Genomic DNA, 27,934 nt, shown 5'->3' with positions numbered 1-27,934 from the left:
AATACCTGCCACAATCTGGTTTCTCTACCTTTCTGCTACAGTTGTTGAATGTCATTGGAGAACAATTGCAAACAATTTACTTACTAAAAATTCATTTTACATTACCTCATCTAGGCCCTCATAACTATTTTAGAATTCTCTTCCTTTATCCTTATTAACTCGTTTCCTACATTAAGTATTACAAAACTTTTCTCTTCTTGCTCCTGTTCACATCCCCATCTCTTATATTTAAAATAGATATTTTTAATTTTTAAAAAATATTTTGCAATTACATATACAAATTCTTTTAACATTTTTTTTAAATTTTGAGTTTCAAATTCTGTCCCTCCCCAGCTGCCCCTTTAGGAAGGGAAGCAAAATGATATTGATTATATATGTTAAGTCATACAAAACATATTTCCATATGTTTTGTTTCTGGAGGTAGGTAGTATTTTTCAGAATAGATATTTTTGATTCCTACTCTTTTACTAAAAAAAGAATAAGATAATCAAGGCTTCTTAGTAACATCACCTTCTTTTCCCACCACTCCCCATTCCCAGTCACATAGAGAAAAAATTCCCCATTGTCACCACTGCTCATCCCTTTATTTGTGCCCTTAGTCTGTTCCTTCCTGCCTTTTCTAAAACCCTGCTTCATCACTTGTCCCCTTTCTCATGCATTTCATCTACTGATGCAATAAGTATTTATAAAGCACTTACTATTTGCAAATCATGGTGCTAGGAATTAAAAATGAAGCATTTTTCATATCAATAGTATTTTCTAGAGTGAGGGGAGGGAGCAAATACATAAGGGAAGTAAAATAAAAATTCCAAAGTTGTTAAACTTTGTGATTGGAAGGACCCTAGAAAAAGTAAAATAGTTCAGAGGATGAATGTGTTTATAAAAAGGGGGATAAATGAGTTTCCTTTTGGATAAGTTTAATTTGAAATGGCTATATTATGCATATATATATATATATATATATATGGAAAAGGCAAATGGAAATTGGTAGATCAATTGAGAAGGAAGCTTAAATAGAGAACTCAGGGCTGAGCTTTGCATATACACAGATTTGTAGTGGATCCATTTGGGAAGGTTGGCAAAGTTTTCCATCTCATCTTTCATCATCTTTTTAGGAGCTGTGAAGGAGAATCCTCAAGGTTATTATACAGGGCTGGAGTTTGACAAGTCAAGAATAGTAATATCACAGTGTTTTAAGGTGGCAAAAAATTCCAGAGATCTTTATATCTTTGCCCACATCATTGGCTTTTTCCCATTCATATTTTTAAATCATCATTTATTCCTTAAAAACACTCTTCCCTTCATTATTCACCATACATTTAGCATCTTATCTTTTTCCTACTTTTTATGAAACCTGTTGAAAAAAAGTTGTCAGTATATGTTGCTTCTAATTTCTCTCCATCCGTCTTCTCCTAAACCCACAGATTCTGGCTTCTACCCTACACTCTACTAAAACTGTATTATTAATGGCCTAATTGCCAAATCCAGTGATGTTTTTTGAGTTTTCATTGACCTCTTTTCAAATTTTTACACTCTTGATCATGTTCCATTAGATACTTTTTCCTTTTGCTTCAGAGATCTAACACTTTCCATATTCTGACTTTTAAATTTCTCTTTCCTTCTATTCTTATTTTAAAAAAATTATATTTATTTTTTCTATTTACATATAAAAACAATTTTTAACATAAAAAAACTTTCAAAATTCTCTCTCTCCCTTCCTTCTCTCCCCCTCCTTGAGAAGGCAAGCATTTTGATATAGATTATACATGGGTAGCCATGTTTCAAAAGAAAACACAGAACAAATGAAAAAAAAGAAAAAAAAATTAAAGGATGTTTTGATCTTTATTCAGACTCTATCACCTTTTTCATTGTAAGTCTTTCAAGAATTTTCTTGGAGCATTTTATTGCTGAGAAGAACTAAGTCATTCCCAGTTGACCACTGTACAATATTTTTGTTACTGTCCTTCACTTATTATTCAACTTTTTCCTGACTCCTTAAGTATTCTCTAAGGGTCTTTCCGTGGCCCTCTTCCCAGAATACTAGAATTTCAGATTTAAAAGGGATCTCAGCAAACAATCTGAGCCAACCCAGACCCAAAGAAAAGCAAAGAATTCACAGAATTTTTCTCAGAATCCCAGAATTTCAGATTAGAAAGGGATCTCAGCAAGCAATCTGATCTAATCCAAACCCAAAGAAAACCCTTTTAGATCCTACAGTCTTATGAAGTATAAATATGCATTTTTTATGAAAAAAATCTCAGAGATGTTCATATTTAAGGATTATAGTTACTAACAGTGAAGTAAATTCAGGCTTAATATAATGACAAAAATAATGGTAATTACAAGTGTGTAAGAATGAACAGGCTGATTGGGAAGTGGGTTGGCTTAGCAGTTAATGATTTCCCTCTTATTGGAAGTTTTCAAAGGCTGGATTGCCACTAGTTAGTTATATCATAGTGAGGACTCTTTTTCAGATTTGTGTTATATTTAGTGGTAAGTAAGGTCCTTTCAACAGTAAAAATGTAAATAGTAAAAAACAAAAAATGTAAAGTTGAAATTTGGCTTTATAGCTTTGGAATGCTCACTGAAATTAATCTCAGTTCAAGTGGCATCAGAATTTTGGAGATAAGGGTGCTTGTTGAAGAGTTAAGTTCATTTGTAAATTTGGACAAAACCTGAAACCAAATTAGGTTTCTCGGAAATATTTTATTCTATTTTGAAGCATTGGTTAATAAGGCCTGCCTTGTTTTTTTGTAGGTTCTTATCTTAGTAAGTTGATCTTTTAAAAATGTCAACAGAGCATTTGTTTTAATGAGATTTGAGTATTGAATAATTGCTAGCTGGATTCCCCAAGTATAGGTATCTGTTCCTCAGTGGGGTATCAAATACAATTTGATACTTGTAATAGTACATTGCTTCCTTTTTGATTTCCAGAAAACCATGTTCAGAGAATATAATGTTTTGAAAGAATGAAGATGTACTCCTAGATTATTCTTAGGCAATAATATTTGTACCAAGGTGAGGAATTTATCCCATTAAAGACTCTAAGAAATAAAAACAATGAACAGAGCACTGGTTTTGGAATCAACAGACTTGAGTTCAAATCTGTTATTTTGCTACCTACTGTGTATGACTAAGGGCAAATCACTTTCATCTCTTGGAGCCTTATTTTCCTTATCTGTAGAATAGGGAAGTTGGACTCTTAAGACATTTTGTGACTCTCAGAATAAATAAATTTAAAACTCATACTGTGATAAAAAACAACCTATAAGTAAGCAAATATTCTTTTTATCCTTTAAGAAGGAAATATTAATTGTTCTTCACTTAACAAGAAATTATCACATTTCTATTGCATGCAAATCATTGTTCTAGAACTACTTTTCAAGTTAATAATGAATCCACAATTTTATTTAGTAAATCTATTTTAATTGATATATAATCTCATCAATGTAGATACTTCCACCAGTGGTAGTTCACTTGTGATCTGTAAGCTCTCTGATTTTCTCAGATTCAAGTAGGTGGTCTTCCAAACATTCTTCATAGAAAATCTGTACAATGTACTAGAGACCTACTCTTAGATCTTCTAGGCTACAGAGATGACATCATACTATAGACCAAGGCCTATTCTCACTATATGATCAACCTACTAATTTCCTTTTCTGATCACACATTTCCTTGATGCACAGATTATTGTTTATAGTATAATGGAGTTTGCTTAAATATATTATGGCATATTAATCAATATATATTTATTAAGTAAATATTACATGTCAGGCCTAGGCTAAGCCTTGGAGATATAAGAATTATCCATTCTTAGAAGGAGCTTACATGGTAATGGGAGAGACAAACAAGTACATGTATAGCATCTTCAATGTAAGTATAAAGTGAATAAATCCAAATGTATGGAAAATAATGAAGCACAAGATAGTTTGGGAAGGAGGACACTAGCTGCTGGGGGAAATCAAGAAAGGCTTGCTACAGAAGAATGGTGCCTGAGCTGTGGTTTAGATGTAAAAGAAGGATTTTGTAAGAGAAGGAAGAGCTACGTTTTAATGATAGGAAAAATGCAAAAGTATTATTATTCAAAGTCATGCTGTAGTATCTAGGAGTCTAGTATTGGCGTTAAAATATAGACATTTTTGAATTAGGACATGGCTTGGAATTGTTGGCAACAACTTATTCCCTATCTAGAATGCCTATTTTGCATGATATACATGCAGGTATGATATACCTTATTGTTCTATAGGTATAATATATATATATACATATACATATATATGTACATATTAGTCTGCATAAATTACAAATGGTGTCTTTTTTAAAAAAAGATAATTTAGAGAGCCACAGTAACTATTGACTTACTTTATCATCTATAAAATCTTTGATAATGATACACACATCAATTATCAACTTGATGAAAATACAAGAAAGAAATAGACCTTTGTAACTGATTTTCTATAGCAGATCCCATTTTCATTGCAGAGGCTGAGAGCTTACACTTTTATTTTTATTAGTTGATTGTTGAAATTGATTATTAAAAACATTTTGCTCAATAGAGCAAAATATATCATAAAAGAATATCTTTTAACAATATTCAATTATTATGACAAATATAAACCGTATTTCATTTCCATATTTGTCCAATGAAGATGAATGGAAATCAACTGAGGGTTCTATCTGAAAGAATTGCAAATGTCCTATGCCTAATGTGCTATTCCTTTCAAATATAGAAAAAAATTATCATGTAAATTTATTTTTTTTCTTTCTTCCTCCTCATATTTTATTCTATAGATTCATTAAATACAAATGAAGAATGACTTCTATTCTAAGAAAGTTGATAAAGTTCTTTAAACATTCTAGATATGAGAATTTTATCTTGCACTGTTATAGAAATGCTTTTTTAATTCCATAAATTAAAAATAAAATTAAAAAAAATTTTTTTAAAAAGAAAAGAAAATTCACTAAGTGAAATAAAAAAAGATAGCATTGAGAGAGGAAAGAAAATTTGAACAATGAATTTTGGAAGGAAGAGAGGAAGATTGGAGGAAGAAAAGAGAAAGAAAATAGATGTCATCTCATTCCCTGCTTTGTCATAGAGCTTTCTTCTCTCTTAGTTGCTGTTACTGTTATCTGTAGCCTCCATTCTACCCCAAAGCACACAATCAAGGATTTCATCCTTATAAGTTAACTCAGATCTCTAGCCTAGACCTTACTACAATACTCTTGATTTCAATTCCCTCAAACACAACTCCAACACTAAAGCAACATGCTAGGAATTGAGGTCTAGCATTGTTTTAGATTATCTCTCTAGCCTTACTCTCTATCTATAAATAGTGCCAAAGTGCTATGTATTCTGTTATTTGGTGTTTTTATTTTTTTTTTTAATCTTACAATCATATTTAGATTAGACTCTTATTATTTTTGGAGAAATTTGAGTTCTACTTCATGGACATAATGAGTGTTTTTTCAGTAGGGCATCTTCTGTGATGCAGGTACATTAGCTAATTATAACTATAACCTTTCATCTCTGTGGCATAAAGGATTCTGCTGCAGTGGTCAATAAGTGGACTTCTTTCTTTTCTATCTAATAAAATCAGCTTTTTCCCTCCTTTTTCTTAGAGGAGGCTTGAGCAAGAGGCTATGAAAATGAGAAGACAGTCCTCTGCTTTACTATTTCTTGAATTTTACTTCAGAATTTCTTGTAGTTTTATTTGTGGATTTTTATCATAGAGAATGAAGGAAAAAAAGAGCATGGGTATTTTGGATACTTCATTTTTAAAAAGATGTTGAATATTGTAGAAATTTGGAGTCTAGAAGGGTTTGATTTCTGTTTCTAATACTTATTAGTGCCATGATCCTGAGGAAGTCCCTAGACTTCTGTTTTCTCATATATAAAATGGTATAATAATTGTATTGCATAGCCTACGATTTTGTTCTGAGAAAAGTGCTTTGAAAACTTAAAAGTGTCAAATTGAAAAAGTGAGATGATGATAATAATAATATTATACCCATCTATAATATATCCAACTTACAGTTGTGTTCCTAAATGAAAGGTTGTGTGATACAGTGGGTAGAAAGCTGGCCTATAAATTAGGAAGAGCTGGATTCAAGTTCTGTCTCTGACAAGTAATGGCTGTATGATTATAGGTAAATAACTTAATCTTTCAGAAACAAAGGCAGATCTTTAATTATTCTTTTTTTTCCCCCCTGAGGCTGTTAAGTGACTTGCCCAGGGTCACATGGCTAAGAAGTGTTAAGCTGGGGTTAAGTGACTTGCCTAGGAAGTGTTAAGTGTCTAAAATCAGATTTGAACTCAGGTCCTCCTGAATTCAAGGCTGGTGCTCTATCCACTGCACCACCTAGCTGCCCCTGCAGCTCTTTAATTATTAAATTACTAAAGGAATGACCTATCTGCATTAGAACTTCCATACTGGGAGTTCTTGAGACTGATTAAATCACAGAATCTGACCAAATCTAGCTAGTAGACTAGAGATTCCCTTTTAAGCCCAAAATATAAACTAATTTATTGCATAATTTATTAGTGATACTTTATATTTTTATTGAAAGTAAAAATATAGAGTAAAAATATCAATAGCTGTTTGCAAAATTCTTCAAATTTTGATTTCATATTAAAATTGGATTTTTCTTTTCAGGGTCATTTATTAAAATACATTATTTCTCCAAGATAGAAATTCATTAGGCATATTTATGGATAGGAAAATCTATGTTTAAATGTAACAAAGTTCTCTTGTAATATGTTTTTCAGTGGCTTTAATATATTTATAAGTGTTTTGGAAAACCTTTACTTTATTCTATACATTAATACGTTCTCATTCCTGAAACATTAGCAAATACATGTAGATCTTGTCTTTACATCCTAATCTAGAAGCAGAACCCTTGTGTTTAAAATTTGCATTTTTTTTCTTTCCAACAAAGCTAGTATTTAATAGATTTCTTGGAATTTATTTCCAGCTTAATGTTTCTGAGAGACTTTTTGATGTTCTTAAAAATTGTTTCTTTTAAGGTTGTGTTTATATACTCAACTTTTGGGGGAATGTTGGAGGGTGATTCTCATATGATTGAAGGTGGTTTAATTCCTGGTTATTTGGGTGGGGGAAATACCCAATTATAACTGGCAATTTAGTAATTATTTGACTGTATTCAACTATTTTTTTTTTTTTTTCTAACTTTTTGGTCTGTGGAGATCTGGCTTCAGTCTGAAGTGGTAAATAATAATAAAGGGAGAAAAGGTTAAAAAGATGTGATTTTTATTAAGTTTATGCTACTTATAAAAAGTGGGTTCTTGTTTCTATTTAGATGGGAGTTTTCACAGCCATTCATCCTTTACCTTGTGTGTGGTCCTTATGACTATTCTTGTTAAACAATAATAATTATTATTATAATGGCCTCAGGCACTGTGCTAAGCACTTTACAATTATATTACTTGATTCTCACAACATCTCTAACAGATAGGTGCTGTTATTATCCTCATTCTATAGATGAGGAAACCAAGGCAAAAAAGAGGTGACAACTCATGTGGCTAATGTTTGATGTCAGATTTGAAATCATGTCTTCTTGACTCTCAACCTAGTATTCTATACATATACCACCACATTGCCCCAATATCAGAACAAAACACACACAGACATTATGATTTAACTCCTGATCTTTCTTAAACCTTGGTTTTTTGTTGTTTTTTTTTTTTTTTTTTTTTTTTTTTTTTTTTTTTTTTCAGTCTCTATGCTCAGGACACAGCTAGGTGCCACCATGTCTAGACATTAGGAATTTGGAGTTACATCCTGCCTCACTCACTTACTATCTTCTTTCAGTCTCAGTTTTTCCTATCTATAAAATGGGGATGATAATACCTATTCTACAGAATTGTAATGAATATAAAAGCAAATAGTATATATTGGATGTTTTTGAGTCTTTAGCATTTTATATATATAGCCTTGGACTTCTGTTTTCTCATATATAAAATGGTGTAATAATTGTATTGCATAGCCTACGATTTTGTTCTGGGAAAAGTGCTTTGAAAACTTAAAAGGATATTTTAATATATTTGCTTATATCTAATTTTAAAGTTTTAGTTAAATTAACTCCTTCGATCATCTAGTAGGATTTCATAACCAAAATACTTTGGTTTGCATTATGTGTGTATTACATTCTTTTCCACCCTCTGTGTAAGTATGTGTTAACTATAAGAATATCAACTGTATGTATGTGTATGTATATATATGTACATTATATATTTATACATACATACATATATATGTATATGTGTATATGCATATACATATATATAATATACAAATATATGTGTGTATATACATATTATATATATATATATATATATATATATATATATATATATATATATATATATATATATATATATAAAACACACAATTAATTATTTTTTGGTCCAGATGTGATTTCTTTGACTTAAGGAATTCTTGGTGAGGGACCCCCATTTATCAAAGCAGATTGACAAGTGTTCTGAATCATATGGTAAATAAATGATGACAATAATTTACACTTACATGATACTTTTAAAAAGGAGTATTTTCCTTTGCAGCAGGTAGCACAAGTATTACCATTTCTATTTTATAAAAGAAACATTGAGACTGATATATTTAATGAGTTGCCTGTGATCTTATATCCAGTGACCACAATAACACTCCATCCACTATTCCATACCATTCAAGCTCAACAAAATAGTGAAAAGGACCCAAAGTAGTCTCAAGCAAAATTGAGCATTTGAAAAAGTTCATTTTCAGGGTTCATTGCTCACATCATTAGGCAAGAAATCTCACTAGATGCCTTTAATGGAACGAAAATTGTTGCAATTAATGTGTTTAATATGTCTCTTTTTGAGTGTTTGTATTTGAAGCAGTGTGATACAGAAAGGAATACATAGATCAGTTTAATATTTTGGAAAGAGCTCTGAACTTTTAGTAAGGAGGGTATAAGTTGCATCTACTCTTGACATTTAGCTACTCTGGGCAAATCAATCTCTTTGTGTAGCACAGTGGATAGAGTGCTATGCCTCAACTAAGAAAGATTTGTCTTGAGTTCAAATGTGGCTTAAGACACTTATTAGTTATAAGATCCTGGGCCAGTCACTTAATCTTATGTACCTCAGTTTCCTCATCTGTAAAATGATCGGAGAAAGAAATGGCAAGCCAATCCAGTATCTTTACCCTCATTTAGGAAACATGAAAATGACTAACCAACAACAAAAGGGGTACAAGCATACCTATCATACAGAGTTGTGAGACTCAAATGAGATAGTAGATATAAAATTACAATCTTAATGACCATAAATAAATAATGCTAATATTATTAAAGTGAAATTTGAGATATCTAAGAAGGGAGGTTATTTTGGGCAGAGGAACTTGGCTGCAATCTTTCAATTATTCTCTTTAAGGGACCAATCACACATATGGCTGGTCCTATCAAGAGCTATTTTGCTTAGAGATTAGGAAACTTTAAAAAGATTTGTAAATATGAGAAACTTGTTTTTGCTTTCTGCACTGTCTCATGTTGAGAAATAGGTTGAGTTGCTATAATTGCAATTATTTTGATGTAGTATCCTATTTGTAGCATTATTTTCTTTTTTTACTTTTTAAAAAATTTATTTGTTTAATTTTTACAAAAATTTTATGCAGAGGTAATTTTCCAGCATTGACAATTGCAAAACCTGTAGCATTATTTCTTGAATTAATCTCTCTATTAATTAAATTAAATCAACATTTAATAGTGCTTGCTTAGGGCAGAGAAAATTCTTTTAGTATAATTTTAGTATAACAGAGGGTGAAGGAACCTCTGTCAGAGAATGCATCCTATTAAATGTGAGGATTGTTGAGACAAGTGTTGCTTTAGGCTAACAGCACACATGGATAGTCCAGCCCATCAATTAATTTTACCAGCTCACCCTGTTCCAAAAGTTTTCACCTGAACTATTCAACAATAAATTCAGTTCAATACATATTTTTAAAAGACCTGCTGGTTGTAAAACCTAACACTAGACAGTAGAGATGAAAAATATTAAGTAGTTCTTGCCTTCCTGGATCTCACAGTCTTTTGAAACCTGTGCCATATATATGACATATACATGGAAATTCACATTACATGGTCTTTCATGATAAGTAAATTAGAGTGAAAAATAATAATGATACAACAAAAGAATAAACATCTACTTCCTTGACTTGTTTTTATTTTACATATATATGTATATAGATAGATAGATAGATCACTCAATCTCATCATATGGCTTATGGACATCTGAAAGGAGGATGAGAAGTCCTTCCAGAATTTCCAGTTGGATATTTCCATTATGGCATCAGGAATCTTACTATCTTAAGAGTTGACTTTTGTTTTAGTACTGGTAGCCTTCTGAATTGAGGGTAGAGAGCTCTTCTTAGGACTTTCATCGAAGGAAGGTGTCTAGGCCGGCCGACTCTTTCCTTTTCCAGCCAGTTGTAACCTTTTGATGTTTTCCATCATGCCCTCTTTCTGGCAATCTTCCCAAATTTTAGGTTTCTTTTGGGAGTGTTGTCTTCTCCCATTAGATTATAGACACCCTGAGGGCAAGACTATGTTTTTTTTTTTTTTTTTTTTTTTTCATATTTGTATCTCCATTGCTTTCCATAGTGCCTGGCATTTTATAGGTACTTAATATATATTTGCTGGTTGTCTATGGACTAGGGCTTTTGGAGTTCTTACTTTGAAAAGCAGCAAGAAAATGGAAAAGTTTATATTTAAAATGTATTTCCTTGTTAATCCCAGTTGGAAAATGTCAGTGCATTCCTATTCTATTCCTCCCACCCCCAAAAAACAACCATACATTAATTAATGATGTTTATTAATACATGATCTAGGGAACTAAATAGTTGCTACCTAAAGAAAATAGAAACTGACATATCCTAAGGTTATATATTTAATTGCCTAGGAAGTCACTCCCAATACAACCTTTATGCATCACTTGCCAAATAATTATCATCGTTGAGTTGTTGAGTCACACCTCTCAAATACTTGCAGCCACTTGCTGTATATTTCTCCCTTTACTTTTATATTCCTAATATAATTCTTGCTTTACTTAGTTTCTTTTAAAATGTTGTTACTTGAATTTGCTGAAATTTTGGGGTCATCAAAAATTGTTGAAAAATCTAAATAACTTTAGGCTATAAATAACTTTTTTACATTGTAATGTAATATAGTATATTATGATTTTGAAAAACTGCCATGTGAATATTGTTCTGTTGACTGTATCTAAGTCTTGTTCTGTTGACTGTATTAAGAGCAATCAGTATAAGTGACAAAGTAGACTGGATGTAAGATAAAATGTTCTAACAATTAAATTTCTAAAAGTGGAATAGGTAGTTTTAGAAGTTAGTACATTTCCTTTCATTGGAAGTCTTCAGGAAGAGTCAGAGCACATTTTGGAGATAATATAGCAGGAGATTTCCCTATTTGGGATGTGTTAGAGTGGATGATTTTTGAAGTTCTTTATACCTCTGAGATTTTGTGATTCTCACTTTATCTTGACTGAGGATAGACTTTAAAATCCAATCAAAATAACTAAAAATAAAATTTAAAATAAATTAAAAATCAGAGGATAGGAAGGGAAAATCTCACTATCAGACTTAAAACAACTTCTGTGTTCTGTTGAAATTCTCTAGGGAATCAGAATTTTAAAAAATAAATCTTTTGTAGGTTTTCTGGTCAAATAGCATAGATTAGATAACCACTTGGCAAAAATCATAGAAATGTGATTTCTGTTTAGGTGCAGGTTAAATTAGATAGCCCAAAGAGTTCCATTCCAACTTTGGAATTCTGTCATATCAGTGATCTTTTTGAAAATAATTGTGACTTTGAGATAAGATGCATTCATTTATGCTGGGATTGGTAAGAGAAAGTGAAATTGGATCCCTTTTGATTGTTCTGTGAAAGAGACATTATTCCCAAAACTTTGCTTAAACGGTTTGGTTATGTGATAAATAATACTAAAATTAAGGGTTTAAGGCTCAGACAAAGTTATATAGCTTCAAAATAAGTTTGGTGTCCAACCTCCATTCTGTTCTAATTTTCATGTAGTGATAACAGTATGACTGTGTGCTTCAGTTATTTTAACTGTAAAATTGATGCATCCTTATCTCTCAGTGCTCTCCCCCATCTCTTCTATCTCTGTATTTTAATAGGTCTTTCATACCTTTTAGAATGATATAATTTACCTCATTCTGCCTTCTCCTTTTCCCTTCTCCAGTACAATCCTTTTTTAATCCCTTAATTTTTTTATATCATCACATCAAAGTCAACATATACCTGCACCCTTTGTCTACGTACAAGCTCCTTTGCCATCCAGAATATCATATTAAAACCCCCCTCATTCTTTAAGATAGAAGCTGATGAATCTATATTTGAATTGTTTCTTTCAAATTGCTGTCAGTATTTTCTCCTTGCTGATAGTTCTAGAATTTGGCTATAATATTCCTTGGACTTTTCATTTTGGCATCACTTTCAGGTGATCAGTGAATTTTTTCAGTGATGATTTTATTATCTGGTGCTAGGATATTAGGGTAATTTTCCTTGATAATTCTTTGAAAGAAGCTGTCTAAATTTTTTTTATCATGACCTCTGAATTCTTAATGAATTCTAATTAAATTCTTAAATTATCTCCCCTGGATCTATTTTCCAGGTCATTTCTTATTCCAGTTAAGTATTTTCCATGTTATTTTTTCCCAGTCTTTTGATTTTGTCTCATTTCTTAGTGTCTCATAGTGTAATTACCTTCCATTTGCTCAATTCTAATTTTTAATAAAGCTTTTCATTTTCAAAACACATGCATGAATAGTTTTAGACAATCACCCTTGCAAAACCTTGTGTTCCAAATTTCTTTCTCCCTCCCTTTCCCCATTCCCTCCTCTAGATGGCAAGACATTCAATATATGCTAAACATATACAATTTTTCTATACATATTTCCGCAATTATCAAGCTGCACAAGAAAAATAAAAAAAGAAAAAAATAAGAAAGAAAATAAATTGCAAGCAAACAACAACAAAATGAAAATGCTTTGTTGTGTCCACACTCAGTCCCCACAGTCCTCTCTCTAGGTGTAGATGGCTCTCTTCATCACAAGATGATTGGAACTGATCTGAATCATCTCATTGTTGAAGAGAACTATATCCATCAGAATTGATCATTGTATAATCTCCTGGTTCTGCTCATTTCACTTAGCATTCCCAGGCCACTCTAAAATCATCCTGTTGGTCATTTCTTATAGAACATTAATATTCCTTAGCATTCATTTATTCAGCCATTCTCCAACTGATGGGCATCCACTCAGTTTCTAGTTTCTTGCCACTACAAAAAGGGCTGCTATAAACATTTTTGCACATATGGGTGCTTTTCCCTTTTTTATGATCTCTTTGAGATAAAGACCCAGTAAAAATACTGCTGGACCAAAGAGTATGCACAGTTTGATAGCCATATGTGCATAATTCTATTTAATTCTAATTTTTAATGAATTATTTTTCTTCAGATAATTTTTGAATCCCCTTTTTCATTTGGCTGATTTTACTTTTTTAAAGAGTCATTTTCTTTAGTTAATTTTTGTGCTTCCTTTTCTAAGTTATTGACTTTTTTTTTAAATTCAAAATTTTCTTGCATAACTCTCATTTTTTTCCAAATTTCTTTTCTACCTCCCTTATTTGATTTTAAAATTCCTTTTGGAGCTCTTCTAAGAGGATCTTTTGGGCTAAAGACCACTTTATGGACCTCTTTGAGACTTATTTACATTCAGGCATTTTAATATTGTTATCCTCTTCTGAGTTTATGTTTTGATCTATCCTGTTGCCATAGTAGCTTTCCTCGGTCAGGGGCTCTTGTTTTTTGCTCATTTTATAGACAATTTCATGACTTTTAAAGTTAAACTATCCTTTCAGGGTACAGGGGCCACTGTCCCAAGCTTCTTGGACTGGAGGATAGGGACCTGGTTTACTGGCTTTCTTGCAATGGAGCTGGTGGCTTGCTCACTGCATTAGGGTGACTTGGCCTACTTATGCTTGTTGTCTTTAGGATTCTAGAGTTGGCAGTTTGCCTGAGTAAGGACTGGAGGCCTCACAGCTGGCCTGCTATACCATTGGCCTGTTGAGCCAAGATTTCAGGACCTGGGTTGCTGAACTGTACTATGTTTAAGACTCTCCTACAAGTGAGACAGATTTTTTTTTTTGAAGTCTTGCTATCTTAGACAGGAAAATTGTTTCACTTTGTCTTTTGGTGGGGTCTGTCACTTCAGAATTTATTTAGAGTGTTGATTCAATTTTGTTTCCAAGGAAAAGTGGAGAGACATCAGGCAGCTTCCTTGCTTTTCTCAGCCATCTTGGCTTTATGTCCCCTCCTAATTTTCTTCATGATTGCCTAGAACCAGAAATAGAAACTGAACATGCTCCTTGGCAATGGGAGAGGAATTTCTGATGCAATATAAAATAAGGGGATGAATGGAAAAACATTTAGTGCTACTATATGTCAGTGACTGTGTTAGATTTTGAGACTACAAATTTAAAGTGAAATAGTTGCTTCCCTCAAAGAGATTGTATTCTAATAGACATACCACATATAGGGCAGCTGTGGCTAGGCAACAGTCAATCAAGAACTGTTAAGGAGGACTCTGACAAGAATCTTGCCAGCAATAACTAAGAGAGGACCTCATTGTGATTCTCATAGGTTAAACTGTTTCTTTTTTCTTTATAGAGATGAAAAATGGAAGTATTTTTAAATTTTTGGGGGGATGACCCCCCTCTTGCTATGTAATCTGGAAAATTTCCAGTCAGCTTTTGAATGAGCAGTGGACCCTCATTTTATATATAGCAATTGCAATAGAATTTTGCTACTAATATTAGAGGATCATAATGGCATTAAATACTTCTTCTTCAGTTGGACATTAAGCTAGAAAAGGACTGACTTCAACCTGAGGTATATGAGGTATATTGAATAGCTTCAGGAGTTTTTGATCATGATCTTTTGAGAATGCTATGGAAGTCTTCAACCCATCTCTCCAATGCCATGTCTTTATCATTAATCAGATGAACCATAGATTTTTGATCCAAAAATAGCCTTCAGGGCATTATAAAAGTACTTTGGATTGTTACTCTTAAGGTAAAATAAATTTTATCTGCCTTCTTAATCAATTAGGAATCCTTCATCTCTCTAAGCTTGACTTACATTTTACTTTTGAAAGAGTTAAACATTACATTCTTAGAGATAATTGAACTATCCTTCTGATAAATCCTGTGGATTTTTCATTATTGGTTTATCAGGTTCTGAATTTCCCCATTATTTTCATCAAACTGGTCTTGATGTTTGTGAGTATTCTGGCCTAGAATGAATAAAGGTGGTACTGTACATCCAATCTTTGAAAACTGCCCCCTCCTTTTTTGTTATTCTCATTCTAGGAATTCCATTTAATTTGATTTGATTACTATTCTCAGTGAAATAGGAGGAAAACTGGGAGGGGGAGGTTTGGGAGAGTTATGATGGAGGGAATGGGATACACGGTGCGGTGTCAGAAAGATATTATGGTTTAGATAAGGTTTTTATTCACATGGCGCAGTCCCACAGTACAGTGCTGAAATTGAATATATTTACTCTTTCTGTTGTGATGGGAAGGCATGGTCTCTTGAGAACTGTAGCAAGTAGAATGAAAAAAAATTGCCTTAGATCAGATGAAGTTGCTTGGATAGACCCTAGTTTCCTGGATATTGTCTGCATAGGATGAGATGACATACACATCTTTGTGAGAGTAGGAACATTTTGTATTTGCCTTGTGTATTTATTTTTTGTATTTATAATCCCAGTTGCTTAGTTCAGGGGAGGGCATATATGTATGTATATATATATGCTATATTTTAAAGAACTACACCAGTGTCACCTAATAATGATGATGATGATATTAGATAAAACGTTTATAGCTAATAACTATTATTTCTGTAGTTCTTCCTCAAATGGTACAAATGACCATTCTTCCATGCCTTCTCCTTCTATGTAATTCTTTTCCATATCTTTCTGTAAGTCCTTCTTAGAGGATTGGCCCAATTCCCTGAAAATCTTCTCTTAGTTTAGTAATTCACAGATGTCAGAACTTAAAACACTCATCTGCTAAGATTCACTTTTTTATGTGACCAGCCAACTCCTTTTTTGGTAATGCATGTCTTTGCTGATGTCTGTTACATAACTTCTTATTCACAAGGCAGTATGGGTAATATGTGTACCTTGTACTTACACCCACCATCTGTCTTTCTATTGCCCTTTGGATCAATTATACTCTTAATTCTTCCATTTGAATAAATAGAAGTCTAAATATACATGTAGTGAAATCTTCCCTCATAGTCACTGAATTCCTTCTTTGGTTGAATATGTCATCTTGGTTTTAGTGAATTATCCTTCTTTTTGTTTGTTTAAAACCACAGGCCAAATGCACATTGAAATCATGAATTAAAATGCTTAAATTAGAAACCCACAAAAGTAATTAATTTAAAGTTCAGCAACTAAGATCAGCATCATCTATTATCATAGCTACACTATGGGTACATTAGTATTTAAATATGGCAATCAATTTTCTTGGATTGGAATGGAAGAGATTCCCCTAAATATTACTTGATACATAGAAATTTGTCAGTATTTGCCTTTAAAGCTCCCCCACCTCCACCCCACCTCCACACAGTATATATCTTTGCATATGTGACCAAATAAGAAAAAATTGGTCTTAACCAAGGCTGTTTTCTCTAAGGGAAATCCAATATGAGTCTGCTTTCTGTTAGTTGTGGAAATTAACTGTCTCTCTTTTGCTCACTATTTCAATTGTATGTTTGGTCTAAGAAGATAAAAATAATGATAGAGTGGTTTAAGGTTTGCAAAATATTTCATATATGTTACCTCATCCTCCGGCAACTCTGAGAATGAATGTTATCCCCACTTTTACCCTAGTTTTAAAGATGAAGAAACAGAAGCTGAGTGGCTAAATGACTGGATCATATTTCTATAACATCTAAGACTGTAACAGGGTCTCTGCTGAGTCCAAGTTTGTTGTTTTCTCAGTTTCCACTTTAACTATTAAGAAGATGAATTGAGGTCATGATGTTGTTGCTTTCTGACAATTTAAAAGAAAAAAAAAGCTAGACTTCATATAAATTGAGGAGATTTTTAATTGAGAACAATTAACTAATGACTAGACTTTTTAAGACACCTATCATGTATAAGGAAACACTGTGATAAACACTGTGAAGGCTACAAGGAAATGTGTCATGATACCAGCCCTCCAAAAACCTAGTCTGTTTATATATACATCAATGAATAATTTATTGTACAACATAATAAATGATTGCTGTCAAAGGAGTGTTGGAAATAATTAGTGTTATTATAGTTCAGGAAGAGAGCTATTGTTTGGGAGGATGGAGTTGAGCTGAGCTTTGAGAAAGGAGTTTGATTTTTATAGGGGGAAAAAAGAAAGGTCTTCTAGACAAAGGAAAATGTGAGTAAGGACCTTTTTTACTTTTACTTCTAAAAGTGTGTTGGGAGAATGAGGAGTTTAGCTGGAACAGTGGATTTGAATAAAATTAAGATCAGATTCAATCAAGTATATTTAAATTGAGGGCAGGGAAATTTTACGTAGAAGGAGATTAGGCACAAATATGGATGCTTAAGAGGTAAGTGCAATGGAAAAAAAAAAAGTACTTCACTGAGAGTCATTGGATCCCCTCATTTTGAGTCCTGGCTCTGTAACTTTGGCAAGTCACTTAAATTCTTTGATCATCAGTTACCCCATCTGTCAAACTGAGATATTTGTATTTCTTACCTCAGTGGTTAAAAAAAGGCTAAGGATGTTATCCCCACTTTTACCCTAGTTTTAAAGATGAAGAAACAGAAGCTGACTGGCTTAAATTGTGAGGATTAAAAAAAGTAACATCTGCAAAACACTTTATAACCCATAAAATTCTACATAAATTTGAGCTCTTATAATAATTAAACCTCTTAGATTTGTAGAGCATCATAAACTGTCGGACAAAGCTGCACTAGAAAAGTGCTAAATGAACCAAACAATTTCATTTGTTTTGTTTTGTTGTTGTTTTTAATGTAGGAAAGTTAATTTGAGAGAGGGAAAGCACTCAAGAGGATAGTCTGGTACTTTATATATGTTGCTGTCGTTGTCTAGATTGATGCTTAACCAAAACGTGGTCCTATTATTTGCAATCTGGTTAGTATGAGTGATAGAAGGCATTAAAAATCATTATTCTGCTCTTGAATGAGCCAAGTAAAGGTTGGCTGGACTTCTTCTGGCTGAAGGTCAAGCTAGTTAAACTGTTATCATTTCAACCTCTGTCCCTTCTCTTTCACACACAATTATGTTTTTGTTACCTTTTTATCTCAGGATTCTAAAATGTAAATAGAATTAAGGTGATATCTGCTTCTAGGCATAGGGAATATTGGTTGATCACAGTTGAGAGTCAACAATGGCATATACAAAATAAGCAATTAGTTACTTATTCCTCTTTTAAAAACCTTTTCAACTGGTTGCTTTGGCTTTTTATTGGCAGAACCTTGGTCAGTCATATTGAGCTATTATTAAGTATAGAAGCAAGATAGGAACACATCTTCAAAAGGTTCTCATCTGAAAGAAGTAGTAACTATATATTACACCAACTATCCCATTTGTTCTCAAATTTAATTTTCTAATAGGCCATGGAGATTCTAAACATTAGTATGAGAGGAATGGGTCTCTGTACCATCCAGAATGAATAATTTTGGGTCAACACTTGATCATGAATTATTTGATCTGTTGAAGACTATTAATGAATCTGGCCTGAGAATGGAACAATAATAAATAGCTTTAATGTTTGCAAGAAGTAAGACCTTACAAGATGTTGGAAGGCAAGATTTAGATGAAAGGAGAGGATAAAAAGACAATACCACTTAAAAACTGTTATTGGTTTAATGGGATAGAAAAGAAAGGGCATTGATATTAATTTAATTTTTTTTCCATACATGTAAAGACAATTTTTGACATTCATTTTTGGAAAGATTTTGAGTTCCAAATTTTTCTTCTTGTCACTTCCTATCTCCCCAACATGGCAAGAAATCTGATATGTTTTACATATGCAATCATGTAAAACATATTTCTACATTAATCATGTTATGAAAGACCATAACAAAAGGAAAAACCATTAAAAAATTTAATAGAGTATGCTTGTATCTGAATTCACTTATATAAATTTAACTAGTTTTCTCCCCTTGCAAAAAAAAAAAAAAAAACTTTGCAAAGTTTTTTAATTTTTAAAATTAAATTAAATTTAAGTTTTAAAATTTAAAAAAAAATTTTAAAATAAACTTTTCCTGCTAGTAAAAAGTATACCTCTTCCTCATCTTTCATATTCATAGAAGATAGGCTTATAAAAGCTATAAAAAGAGAAAGGACCACAATATACTGAGTAGATTATAGCATCCTAGAGGCTTAAGAGGCTTGTGCAAGCCAACACAAATAACAAATAGGTTTTTGGCTAATAATATCATAAATTGTGAGGTAGAAGGAATCCTAAATACAATCAGTCTAATCTCTTCACTTCACAGATGAACTGAAACCTTGAAGGATTGGGTAAATTGTTCCAACAAAGGAGAATAGCAGAGATTTGAACTGAAGTCTCTTGATACCAAATATAATATTCTTTTTTGCTATACTTGACAAAGATAAGGGGCCACTTGGTGGCATGGAGTCAGATAGACCTCTCTTTAAATTTATCTGACACTTACAGGGTGGGTATCCCAGGCAAGCATTTATTTTCCATCTACTTCAGTTCCCCATCTGTAAAATAGGGACAATAATAGCATCTTATTCACAGGCTTGTTGTGAGGATAATTTAATATTTGTAAAGCACTTTGTAAACCTTTAAAGTGCAATATAAGTGCTAGCTATCTTTTTTTTTGCCTTTTGTATCATGACAATCACAGAATTATCTGAAATAAAAATTCATCTTAATTGTTTTGTCTCTTTCAGGCACTCTATTCAATTAAGAAAGTAGCTTAAAATTGGAGAGAATAATATGGATCCAGAGGAATTTCCCCCTCCACCACCTGAAAGTAAGTAAAATATTCTGATACATTTTGGATCATTGCTTATATTGTTGTTCAATATTTTTGGTTGTATTTTATTCTCTATAAGTTTATTTGGGGTTTTCTTGACAATGATTCTGGAGTAGTTTGCACTTCTTTCCCCAACTCATTTCACAGATGATGAAAGTGAGGCAAACAGGGTTAAGAGACTTATATAGTATCACACAGCTAGTAAGTATCTAAGACTGGATTTGCATTAGGATCTTCCTGACTCCAAGCCTGGTGTACTATCCATTGTGCCATCCAGCTGAGATGGTCCCTAGAGGATAGTAATAAGTGTCAGATTTGTAGGGCTTTTACCTTTTGGGACTACCTTGATAGTGATGTCTGGATAGTCATTTGGCAAAGCAATTTATATGAAAAAAGGACATGATACAATTACCTGGTATTGTGTTTTTTTTAAATGACTTGAGACTCATACTGTGAATTCATAGCTTTTTCTGTTTCCTAAAACAGGTTATGTGGGACTTTCCTTTTAAGACTCTGTAACCAGAATGCTTTCATGAAATCATAGAATTATAAAATCTGGGACTCTAAGAAATCTTAGAGAACATATTCTATAACTTCCTCTTTTTAAAAAGTGATGAAACTGAAGTTCTAAGAAGTAAACTGACTTTAAAACTTTTTTTCAGTTAAAAATCAATGATTTCTACTTCTCCAATCACTTCAGATAAGAAGTTTTAAAAAAGGAAAATAAACCCCTTATAACAAATTTTCATGGTCAACCACAACAAATTCCAACATCCATATTCAAAAAAAGTATGTTTCTCCTGTTTTTTCTCTGATAAAAAGTGGATAGTCATGCTTTGTCATCATAGATTCATAGAATCATAATGGATTGTTGTGTTGTTCAGAGTTATGTCTTTCAAAATGATTTGTCTTTACAAAGTTGCTATTGTATAAATTGTTCTCCAGGTTGAGCTCACTTCATTCTTCATAAATCTACACAAGTGTAAGTGACTTTTCCAAGATCACACAACTCTTGAAGCATTATAGAAATTTTAAGTGATACCTAATTTTTTAAAAAATTGAATCTTCAATTTCATACTAATGAAATGAGGAAGGGCTGGTATGGAAAATCTACCTATCTACAACTTGATAGATTGATCAGGACATTAAGAGACCAAATGACTTGCTCAGTCATAGAACCAATATCTATCAAGATTTGGATTAGAATATGATTCTTCCTAACTCTTTGGGTGGCTCTATATTCATTATGTCAGCTTGATTTTTTTTTTTTTGTTATCATTTTTTTTCTCTACATTAGGTGGAATTGCCATGATTCTTAGCTTCCTTCTTTCTCCAAAGAAGGGTTATATAATTTCCTTTTTAAAGCACTGTATTGAGAATACTTTCATGAATCACAGATTCTGGAGATCTAAGAAACTTTAGAAATCAACTGGTTCAGCTTCCTCATTTTATAGGTGATGAAACTGAAGTAGCCAAGAAATTGTCCCAATAATGTTATATCCCAACATTTTAATCCAATTACAAAAAGCAATCACTTTTCTGTTTTTTAAAAATTCTATTGTATTTTATTTTTCTAATTATATGTAAAGATTGTTTTCCACATTCATTTTTGTAAGATTTTGAGTTCCAAATTTTTTCTCCCTTCCTCATTTACCTCCTCCCTCTTCAAGACATCAAGCAATCTAAGTTAAACATATATAGTCATTTAAAACATTTCCATATTACTCATGTTGTAAAAGCAAAATTAGAGCAAAAGGGAAAAAAATCACAAAAAGAAAAAGGAAACAACAAAAATAGGTGAAAATAGTACCTTTTAATCTACATTTACTCTCCATGGTTCTCTCTCTGGATGTAGATGGCATTTTTTAAAATCCCAAGTCTTTTGGAATTGTCTTAGATCAGTGTATTGCTAAGAAGAGATAAATAGTTGATTACCACATAATTTTGCTGTTATTGTAAACAGTGTTGTCTGGTTCTGCTTACTTCACTTACCATCAGCTATGTAAGTCTAGGTTTTTCTGAAATCAGTCTGCTCATCATTTTTTATAGAGCAGTAATATTCTGTTACATTTATATATCATAACTTATTAAGAAATTTTTAATCTACTCATTTTCCAATTCCTTGCCACCACAAAAACAGTTGCTATAAACATTTTTACACATATGGATGCTTTCTCTTATTGTATGACTTCTTTAGGATCCAGATCCATTAATGACACAGCTGGATCAAAGGGTACATACAACTTTATAGCCTTTTGGTCATAGTTCCAAATTGTTTTCCAGAATGACTAGATCACTTCACAACTTCACCAACAAACAATCATTTTTCTATCTGCCCTAGAGGCCATCAAACAATAAACATAAAAAAAAAATAGCAGGGAGGGACTTGTTCCCATTGCAGTCAGAGTGACAAGAAAGCTATCTGTTTCATCCTGTTTTCAGATAGTTATGATTTCTTTCACCATTTCTACTGTATATTTTGAGCTTTTCCTTTCATATAATTTGCATTTTTCTGGACTAATATTCCCAGTTTCTAATGTTTTTGAAAAATTTGCATGAGTCAGCAAGTCTAGGCTCCCCAAGAATAACTTCTCTGTAATTTCTGATAACCTTCACTTGATTTTGTATTGCTATGATGAACATCTCCATTTTTAGAAAGAGATCTTTGTGACATAGCCTTTTGTTTGATATTTCTTTGTCAACATATCATTGGTTTGAGTTTTTGTGTGGGCTGCCCATAGTTCCACTTTTGAATTTTTGCCACTTCATAGTTAGTCCATAGGCAATCCTATGCCAGTTACATTTGAAAAGTCCACTAAATGTGTATCTATTATCACATTTAGTATGGCCTTATGAAGTTGTATCTATTTGTTTCAGAAGTATTTTTATAAGTTTTGCTGCTGTTAATTCTCGTTTACTCATCTTATTATTATCATAGTCCTAAAAAACTAGGAAATAAATTTTCTTTCATCTTTGTCTGACATGAAACAAGCTTTCTATATTCTACATTTAACAAGAGATAATGATAACTGTTTGGAAAAAAAGAATAATAGCTTTTTTTAATACTTAGAACAGGCTAAAGAGTGGCCCCTTACCTGGAAATTTTCAATTAGAAGCTGGGTGACTATTTGTCAGTGATATTATGGATGAAACTCCAGTATAGCAACAGGCTATACTGGTTCAAAAGCTTAGCACCAAGCTGGAATGGGGAAAAAAAGAATAAGCATTTATATGGCACCTCCTATATGTATTGTGTTAAATACTTTCATAAACATTGTCTTATTTGACCTTACAACAATCCTGAAAAGTAGATGCTATTATTTTCACAGCTGAAGAAACTGAGACAAAGAGAATTTAATTCACTTGTTCAGTCACTAGTGTCTGAGGTTGAAATTGAACTTTTGGCCTTCCACAGCCATGCTAATCTGTATCTGACCACTGGACATAGTTGGGTCCAGAGGAGAAAGTGAAACTGGTGACCTTGCACAACCCTCATTCAAACCCAATTCACTTTCATATCATGGCATCATTTCTCTGATAGTTGTTTTAAAGAACAAAGGATAAACAACAACAATAACATGTTTTCCTAACTCCAGGTCCAATGCTATATCTGCTGTCCCATTTGGTGCCTCAAGGCAGGGTTAGAGGTCATCTATTCTAACTCCCTCATTTTATTGAGAAGGAAACTGGCTTAAAGTGGTAAGCTAAATATAATATGCCCAGGGTCACACAAGATAAAAATTAGTTGCAGGGATGGGAGTCAAACCTAGCTCTAGATATTCCAAATTTAGTGACTCTTTTCACTGTTTCAGTTTTCTATAATACCACCAGGATTCCTTGTCTTTAACTGTCTAGCACATATCATTTTCAGTCAGATCATAAGCTCTTTGATTGAATAACTGAGTGAAACATTTATGAAGTGCTTACTATCTATAAGGCACTGTGCTTAATGTTAGAGATAAAAATAGAAGAGCATGACAAGTCTTGCCCTCAGAGAACTCACATTCTAATAGAGGAGACAATATTTATGGAAGGTTTTAGCTACCAATAAGGGAGAAGTCTTTAGAATGCAGTAATAGATAATTGTCTTTTCTTTAATATATTTCCACTGATATTACAAGGAATTGTACTTTCCATCTTGTACTTTTTCCATCCTTCCTTATATGAAATAATACATTAAATTCCCCTTTCCTATCAGGAAAAATATATAAAAGAAATGAAAGGCATAAAATCCACTTTTGTGAAATATAAAGTTTCCAGTCAATGGTGGAATATTAAAGAAATGTTTTATAATTTGGTATGTGTGTGTTGAACATAACTTTTTGTGTTCAATTATGTACTTTACCATATATCTCTTTCTGCCCCTTTTCCTCCATCAAAACAAGAGAAAAGATGTGGTGTTTGTAACTGGAGAGAGCAAAATTTGGATCACTTGGTGGCATTTCCAAAGGGAGATACATCTCAAAATAAGGAAGAATTTTCTAACAACTAGAGCTCTTCAAAATTTCTCATCATTAGAGATGTGTAGAGGCCTGATAACTAAACAAAGATTTTAGAGAGAACAATTCTATATTGTATGGATAGGTAACCAAAGGTCATTTACTTAGATAACATCAGGTCTCGTAAGTAGATGTAATATTTAAAGATTTAGGAACTGACTACATGCAGAGCAAGATATTTTTAAAAAATAATCCATATTTCCAAATATGCTTTATTATAAATCTCTGAGCAAGTTGGAGCTTGTAAACTTTGTAACACAATTGTCATTTGTACCAAGAGTAGCATTATTTATGTTTAAGGTGGTATGATTTTTTTTCAGGTAAAAACCCATAAGTAGCTTTATTTTTTTTAAGGGGAACATGCAGCATTTTAGTTATTTAGGGACTTTGTTTTTAGCAATGAGATTAATTCTTTCATGTATACACCTTCACATACAAACAAACTCAGAGCTAGTACTTTAATATAGATAATATACAATCTTTTTTAAAACACCTGGAAACTTGTGGATAGGAATTTCCTTTTATACTTCCTGTTTTACAACAAGCTTACGCAGAGTTCTGCTTTGTTAACCAGATGAATAAAGAATACACAGGAGAAGGCCACAGGTTACTTTTTTCTTTTCATGGAAGTATAGACAAAAATCGCATAATTGATGGAAGGCTACTATCAGAAACCACTTCTCAACCACTACATAGCATTTCCAATCCCTCTGTTTTTGTCTGCCTGCATTTTTGATTTCCTTCTCAGGTTAATTTTACATTATTCCAAAGTACGATTCTTCTTGTGCAGCAAAATAACTGTATGGATATGAATACATATATTGTATTTAACATCTGAGTTCAAATTTGGCATCAGATACATTTACTAGCTGTGTGATCCTGGGCAAGTCATTTAATCTTATTGCCTTGCCCTCTTCTCTCCTCTACCCCCCAAATTCTAGCTTAGCCACTTAATACCAGCCTGGCCTAGGGTCAAATTACTTTAGCTCTCTAGATGTCAGTTCTTCATCTATTAAATAAGAAGACTGGACTAAGGAGAAAGGTTCTTTTCTATCTTTAGATCTATAATCTTATGACATGTAACAGGAGTATACAATGTTTAACATGTAATTAGGTGGTGCAATGTATAAAGTGCTAGGCCTGAAGTTAAGAAGACCTATCTTCCTGAGTTAAAAATCTGGCCTCAAATACTTGCTAACTATGTGATCTTGGGCAAGTCAGTTTTTTCATCTGTAAAATGAACTAGAGAAGAAAACGGCAAACTTCTCCATTGTTTTTGTCAAGAAAACCCTGAATGGGATTCACTCAGACATAACAGAAAAAATGACTCAAGAACAGATTTTAAAATATATATTAGTAACACATCCTATTTCACTTCATATTTACTGCATTCTTGAAAATGCTGCACAATTTATAATCTATATTACCTAGAGAAAGTAGGTTTGGAGGATTTTAGGGATCAGTTTCAAATTTCAAATTTGATTCTTTACAATGCAACCATAGCCTAGTCTTTTTCTGCAACACAGTATCTTCTGAAAAATTGAAACGTTGATCAGATGATCTCTAAAATTATTTTTAGATCTCTAAAGCTATAATGCTTTAAAACTTTTAAAATAGTACTTTATTTTCCAAATACATATAAAGACAGTTTTCAATATTCATTTTTGTAAAATTTTGCAGTCTATTTTTTTCTCTTTCTCCCTTATCTCTTTGTCCCCAAGACAAGTGCTCTGATATAGATTAAATATGTACAATTATTTTAAACATATTTCCATATTTGTCATGTTGTTCAAGAAAAATCAGAACAGAAGGGAAAATATGAGAAAGAAAGAAACAAATAAAAGTGAAAATACTATGTTTTGATCCACATTCAGTTTCCATAGTTCTCTCAGTGGATGCTATGGCATTTTTCATCCCAAATGTACTGGAATTGCTTTGAATCACTGCATTGTGAAGATGAATCAAGTCTACCTCAGTTGATTGTCACATAATTTTGTTTTTATTATGTACAATGCTTTCTTGGTTTTGCTCATTTCACTCAACATCAGTTCATGTAAGTCTTTGAAAGACTTTTCTGAAAGCAGCCTGCTCATTCCCCAGTTTATGAGCATCCACTTAATTTCCAATTCTTTGCCACTTCAAAAAGGGCTGTAAAGCTATAGTTACAATCATGTTTGTTGAGCACATATAATTGTTTAAATCAGATTCTTGTACCAAACTAGGGGTGCCCACACCAGGAGTTTAGCTAAGCAGGAACCATGTGGGCAGAGAGTATCTGTATATCCACAAACATATACACGTGTACTGAAACTTCAGGAAGACAAAATGTAACATTAGGTAGGTCAGTTATTACTGGGGGGGAAAAGGAAAATGTGGGTAACATAAGTCTAGGAAGATAAGGTCCAGAGATAATGAAGTCTTCTGATATAGGTATTGCTTATTTTCCTCCCTGTTTTATGCTTATGAGAAGAAGAAATCCTTTGTTACAATCAGATATTCAGAAGAATGCTAATGAAGGATTAGTTTTAGAGAGAAAAATAATAAGTTCTGTTTTTGAGTTTTGAGTTTGAGTTTACTCTGTTAGCTGCAGTTGGAAATGTCCAAAAGAGAGTTGCTATAGGATTGCCACTCAAGAAAAAAGGTTTGGGACTTGGCCATTGAGATGAAAATTGAACTTATGAGCTAATGAAAGATCTGAGAGTTATAGAGTGAGAAGAGAATTTAGGGACAAGGATAACAAATCAGTGGATGAGATTAAAAAGTAGCCAGAAGACTGGTAGGAAGAAAATTAAGAGAAAATAATTTCATAGAAAATCAGAGAGTAAAATATACCAAGGAAGGGAAAGAGTAGAAACATATAAAACTGCACAGAAGTAAACAAAGAAAGAAGAGGATCCAGCAAAAGCTATTAATTTAGCAATAAAGATATTTCTCAGTTAATAAATATATATTAAGTATCTACAATATGCCATATTATTATTGGCTGTTTTGGAGAAACCATTTTCTAAGGTGATATTGATAGATGATTTTGTAAAACTGGATGCAAAAGTTGAGTAAAAGGTTAATTTATGGATGAAATCAGCATAACCTGCTTTTTCTAAAAGTTTGGATCTAAAAACTGAGTGTAGTCAGCTTTAAAAAAAAGTTTGTCTCTAAAAGCTAATGCCTTCTGAATGTCCTTTGTTAAATTTTCATGTGAGCATTTATATATTAGAAACCAGCAAATATTACACACCTAAGCTTCATTTATTGTGTGCTTACTATCTTTTTCCTTTCTTTCTTTCTTTCTTTCTTTCTTTCT

General features: G+C 32.4%; 1 protein-coding gene across 6 annotated transcripts in view; it reads left to right on the top strand.

The window, feature by feature from the left end:
* ARHGEF10 (Rho guanine nucleotide exchange factor 10) overlaps positions 1 to 27,934 on the top strand; it is a 199,738-nt gene that overhangs the window by 13,271 nt on the left and 158,533 nt on the right. For all 6 annotated transcript variants that reach the window (XM_074287967.1, XM_074287966.1, XM_074287969.1 and 3 more), the window contains exon 2: positions 20,049 to 20,131. In XM_074287967.1, the coding sequence (XP_074144068.1) occupies positions 20,095 to 20,131 (37 nt within the window). In that variant the 5' untranslated portion in view covers positions 20,049 to 20,094. The remainder of the gene's footprint in view (positions 1 to 20,048; positions 20,132 to 27,934) is intronic.

Source organism: Sminthopsis crassicaudata, chromosome 2 (genome assembly GCF_048593235.1).
Source record: "Sminthopsis crassicaudata isolate SCR6 chromosome 2, ASM4859323v1, whole genome shotgun sequence".
NCBI classification, from domain to species: Eukaryota; Metazoa; Chordata; class Mammalia; order Dasyuromorphia; family Dasyuridae; genus Sminthopsis; species Sminthopsis crassicaudata.
This window is presented reverse-complemented; position numbering and strand designations above follow the sequence as displayed.